At 58.6% G+C, this 5,322-nt stretch overlaps 1 protein-coding gene across 1 annotated transcript in view; it reads left to right on the top strand.

Moving 5' to 3' along the window:
- Nucleotides 1-5,322, top strand: part of AGPAT4 (1-acylglycerol-3-phosphate O-acyltransferase 4) — a 35,306-nt gene that overhangs the window by 27,571 nt on the left and 2,413 nt on the right. The window contains exon 7 of the mRNA XM_005875310.2: nt 1,225-1,300. Within this exon, the coding sequence (XP_005875372.1) occupies nt 1,225-1,300 (76 nt within the window). The remainder of the gene's footprint in view (nt 1-1,224; nt 1,301-5,322) is intronic.

The raw sequence follows: 5,322 nt of genomic DNA, 5'->3' as shown, positions 1-5,322 counted from the left end.
CACACCGGCTGCAGGAAAAGCTCGAGCTTTCCTGGTGGACCCACAGCCTCAGTTATACCGTTTTCTATCTCAGAGCAACTCTGGTTCCCCCTTAAATGGGGAAGAAGCGTCACCATTACGACTGTTTCCTTTGTAAACCCTGCAGGGGACCGCCCCCCCTTATCACCCAGTGGGAAGCCCCAGGAGGGGGAGGGAGCGAGCAGCACCCCCGCCCCCCCAGAGGAGGCCTCCCAGTGTTGAGGCGGCGAGGCCTGTCCCCTTAGCCCAGTGATGGCGAACCTTTTGAGCTCGGCGTGTCAGCATTTTGAAAAACCCTAACTTAACTCTGGTGCCGTGTCACATATAGAAATTTTTTGATATTTGCAACCATAGTAAAACAAAGACTTACATTTTTGATATTTATTTTATATATTTAAGTGCCATTTAACAAAGAAAAATCAACTAAAAAAATGAGTTCGCGTGTCATAGGTTCGCCATCACTGCCCTAGTCCCTTCAGCACCTGCACTTGGGCCAGCGGGGCCGGGGCTGGGGGGACCCGCTGTCAGGATGCGAGCCATCTCAGAGGGGAGCCATCTCGGAGGGGAGCCATCTCGGAGGGGAGCGCAGGAGGGAGGGGGAAGCAGCCCCCTTCCCACCATCCACCCTCTGGGAAGGCCCTTGTGCGTGAACACTCACCTCCTTGCTCTGCAGGCCCCTTAGTTAGAAATGATGGAGCGTGTCCGCGCTGCACCCAGCCCCTGCCAGCACCAGCGCGGGGTGGGGGGGGAACAGACCTCCTGAGCCCCGCGGCTGGAGATCCCGGTTTCTCCCCGGAGCATTCGTGCCCCCAGACACATGTCTTTGTATCGGCGGAACCGCACAGAGTCTGCCCCATCGCTCCCCGAGCCCTGGGCCTTGTTTTACGGGCGACGCCCTGCTGGTGGCATCACGCTGGTCCCTGGCAGACAGCGCAGTCGGCCCGCTTCTGTGTGGCCTGGCGGGCTCCTGTGGAACGCGAGGCAGTGCGCCCTCGCGGGGTGGGGGAGGCCCCGTCCCCTGGCCATCCTTCTGAGGCCATGACTGCCTTCTGGCCGGTGTGTCCCCAGAATGGATGTGGATGCCCTCCCCATTTCCCAGCAGCTGAGGGACCCCTTCCCGGCCTTGGCTCCCTTTGTGGGGGCCCAGGGACACCCCGTCACTGCAGCCGTGCAGGCGCGGGCCCAGCTCTCCTAACCTCCTTGCAGGCGTATCCCCCTGGAGCAGGTCCCGGAGGACGAGGACCAGTGCTCGGCCTGGCTGCACAGGCTGTACCAGGAGAAGGTCAGTGCTGCGGGGCCCAGCCCCCATTTCTAGCTGTGCTGTGGGTGCACGGGGGCGCACGGGGTCCCCTGGGAGTTGGTGGTGGTGGCGAGCTTTGCCATTGGGTGAGGTCTCGGACCCCAGCTACGAATGACCCTGGAGCTGGCCCTCGGCTTAGCAGCAGGGACAGAGCACAGCAGACACTTCTTCGGGGGGCGTCGCGGACAGAAGGGAGCATGTTCTGGGTGCAGTGGACAGGAAGGGACGTACTGGCCCCGACGGCCCTTGTCTGTTGTCCTGGGGGCGAGGTGTCCCGTGAGCAGTGCACACGATCCTGGGGCGCCCGCGCCCACAGTCTGGTCTCCCAGCGCCGCCGCATAAGCAGGAAGCACCGGGGTTCACTGTGGCGGGTGTGGTCTCTGCAGTGTCCCCCCATCGTGCTCCAGCTCCAGGGCCCCCCACTTTCTCTTTCCTTCCATGGCCTTCTCTCCTTCGAGCACAGGGCAGAGGCAGTCTGATCATTCTTGTCCAAACTGCTCCGACTCACGGGAGGTGAAGAGCCAGCTTCTACCTGGTGAGGAAGGCAAATATGTTTTTTACAATATAAATCCATTGGTTTCTTGTCAAACAAGATTTTTGGTGTTTTTTTAAAATATATTTTTTTATTGATCTCAGAGAAGAAGGGAGAGGGAGAGAGAGATAGAAACATCAATGATGAGAATCATTGATCAGCTGCCTCCTGCACACCCCACACTGGGGATCGAGCCCACAACCCGAGCATGTGCCCTGACCGGGAATTGAACCGTGACCTCCTGGTTCATAGATGGATGCTCAACCACGGAGCCATGCTGGCCGGGTGAGGAAGGCATTTTTATGACCAAGTCTCACCACCCAGCGAACACTTAGTTCTGATCCATCGTACACTTTCAGCCCAACCCAGCTCACTACCTAGAATCCCATGGATTCGGACGTCCTCACTCTAGGAATGCAGGCCCGGCGTCTGCCGCCTTTCCTCCCGGCTCCTCATGGGAAGACATCGTGTGGCGCTCTGGGCCTCCGCCACCGGAGATGAGAACTGCCATCCCGGTCGGAGCGTGCTGTAGGGTGGGGTCCAAGTTGCGCCACCAGGTTCAGCAGACACTTGTGTAGCTCGGGTTTAGAATGAAGGTCCCAACCATCTCTGCATGAAGTCGCTTCCGTGTGCCCCAAGGGCGTGACTTTCCCAGGTGCCTTTCAGCCGCCAGCCCCAGCACTCGCCCTGTAGGTCTCTTCTCCGCTTGGGGTCTGGGCATACGTGTCACCCAGCATGGGATCCGGGCACCTGGGCCTCGAGCTCAGATTCCTCTAGGGAGGTCTAAGGGGTGACTTGGAGTCGCATTTCCAGGGCAGCTGCTTCAGACCAGAGGGTGAGGGCCAGGTTTTTAACACGACCCCAAGGCCCGCCTGGGCCCGACAGGAACGGGGTAGCAAGCCTTTCCCTCTGGCTCCCACACAGGGCAGTGTGTCCTGGTGCTGTCTTCCAGTTGAATCAGTTGGTGGTAGAGAAAATGTCACTGTTAGAAAAATGCGCTCAGAAAAGGCCCAGGAAATGAATCCATTTGTAAAGAGCCACAAACACAAAACCACGGCAGATGCAGCCCCAACACCGTCGGGCAAAGGAGGCTGTTCTCCGGCGCACACCTGTGCTGACGCGGGAGCGGGTTCTGCATCAGCCCACCGATACCGAGGCACAACTTCCTGAGATGATGACACCTCAAGGTTTAGCCCTGGCCCCAACCATGACCCTAAACCTAACCCTAACCCTAACCCTAACCCTAACCCTAAACCAAACCCTAACCCTAGCCCTAAACCTAACCCTAACCATAATGCTAGTCCTAACCCTAATCCTAACCCTAACCATAATGCTAGTCCTAACCCTAAACCTAAACTTAGTGCTAACCCTAACCATAACCCTAATACTATCCCTAATCCTAACCCTAACCCTAGACCTAATGTTAAACCTAGCCCCAACCCTAAACCTAACCCTAGCACTAACCATATCCTAACCCTAGTCCTATTCCCTAACACTAACCCTAGCTCTAAACCTAACCCTAACCTTAGTCTTAGCCCTAAGTCTAACCCTAACCCTAACCCTAACCCTAGTCCTAGTCCTAACCCTAACCCTAACCCTAACCCTAACCCTAACCCTAACCCGCACATTCTCTCCTTTGTTGCCTGAGACGAGTGACTGATCATACAGGTATTAGCATAAAAGGGCTGTTGGATCAAGAACTGAAGTTCTGTTCGACAACCGAGACATTTTCCCATGAATCACTCGGTTGAGAACATAACTTTTCGAGAAGGGAGACATTCCAGAATGGAGGTTTGACTACTGGTTGGCATTTGGGGCTCCTGCTGGCTGTGGGGTGTGGGCTCTAACAAGCCGTTCACACCCCCACCTGATCCTTAGGGACCAAAGCCATTCCCAGGTCAGCACCTGGGAACCTGTAAACCGAGACCCACCTGGGGACGGAGAAGGGTTCTGTGGAGCGACCTCAGGGTGGCCTCCTCACAAATCCTAATGGGCAGGTCGTGGCGGTCACGCCCAAACCTCCGACTTTAGTGCAAGGCCATCGGGCCGTAAGCAAGCCCGTTCATTGTTCTGTGCATCTAGGTCGACACGCCTTTGGAATAAACCGCCCTGAGAGCACCTGATCTTAACTATCCCGTAACCCATCCCCACCTGCCTCCGCCTCCAGACCATCCTCCTGCTCCGCTTCCGCCCAGCGCACTGAGCGCTCACTGCCGTCCTCGGGGCCTTGCTCCGTCTGGGAGCTCCTGCTCCGGCACGTCCTCCGTTTGGCTCAAATACATGTTCATAAACATTCCCTGCAGCCTTGGTGTCCTTGGCCGCACACCTTTCCCCAGAGCCTTCCCAGTCCCACGTCTCCTTTCTGACAAAGCACTTCCTGGGCTGCAGTCTGGCTTTCGGAAGGGATTGGAAACGAGCCGCTAATGGTGAAAATGACAAAGTGGGTGAAAGCAGCCAGCTCCGCGCTGCCTTGGGGTGTGTGGAGCGGCTCTGGGAGGGGTGCAGGGCGGGGCCGGGGGTCAGAGGCCTGTCAACCGGAATCCACTGCTCAGCGTGTGGAGGCTGGTGGGCAGGAGTCCGCGCTCAGGGTGCCATCAGCCACCGTCTGACTCTGGCCCCGGCCCTCGTCCTCACAGAGGGAGGGAGGGAGCTCCCTGGGGTCTCCTTGATAAGGGTGCACCCCCAAAGGCCCCACCTCCTAAAACCATCGCCTCAGGGTTAGGCTTCAGCTTATGAGCTCTAGGGGGACACGTCAGCCCTTTGTACTCTCCACCTAGTTACCAGGCTCCTGGGGCCCCCCCTGGGCTGAGGAAACCCCCCCGAGTTTTGGCAGGGCAGTGGCATGAGGGTCCTCAGCCCAGCCAGGCGCCATCTCTCGCCATGTCACTGTCACCGCCTGGTAAGACCTGTCTGGGCGGCCAGTCCTGGGGATGGGGGGCACTCGGCACAGGAGCCCCTTGTCCTGTAACTGCTGGATGATTTGATCTCCCGAGAACTCCCCACTTCCCACGGCTGCTCTTGGGGAGGAGGCAGTCGAAGAGGCAGGTCGGGGCCGGGCTGGGAAGGCGCGGAGGGAGGCCCTGATCTCCCGGGGAGAGGGCAGGGGTCCCCCACAATGACGCTGAGTGGTGAAGGACACATTACCCCTGATGCCGCACCCCGACTGGGGAAGGAGAGAGTACCGTACACCTCAGCCATCTCTGTCTCGAGTCGTTAAAGGAAAAACCCAGGTCCTGAAGTCCAGGGAAGCGTTTCCCAGAAGCCTCGGCTCTTAGCGAACCGGGACTTCCAGGGCAGGCGGGCGCGGGCACCACCGTGCCAGCCCAGGGGCTGAGGACAGTGAACGAGCTGCGGGCTTAGGGAACACTGGTAATGAGAGACGGACCCCGTGGTTGTGGGGCGCCGAGCCGAGGTTGTTGCTGGCCCTCGCTCTCCCGGGCTGCGAGCACCCTGGGTGGCAGCACCCGGACCC

This window comes from Myotis brandtii, unplaced genomic scaffold (genome assembly GCF_000412655.1).
Source record: "Myotis brandtii unplaced genomic scaffold, ASM41265v1 scaffold458, whole genome shotgun sequence".
Lineage (NCBI taxonomy): Eukaryota > Metazoa > Chordata > Mammalia > Chiroptera > Vespertilionidae > Myotis > Myotis brandtii.
This window is presented reverse-complemented; position numbering and strand designations above follow the sequence as displayed.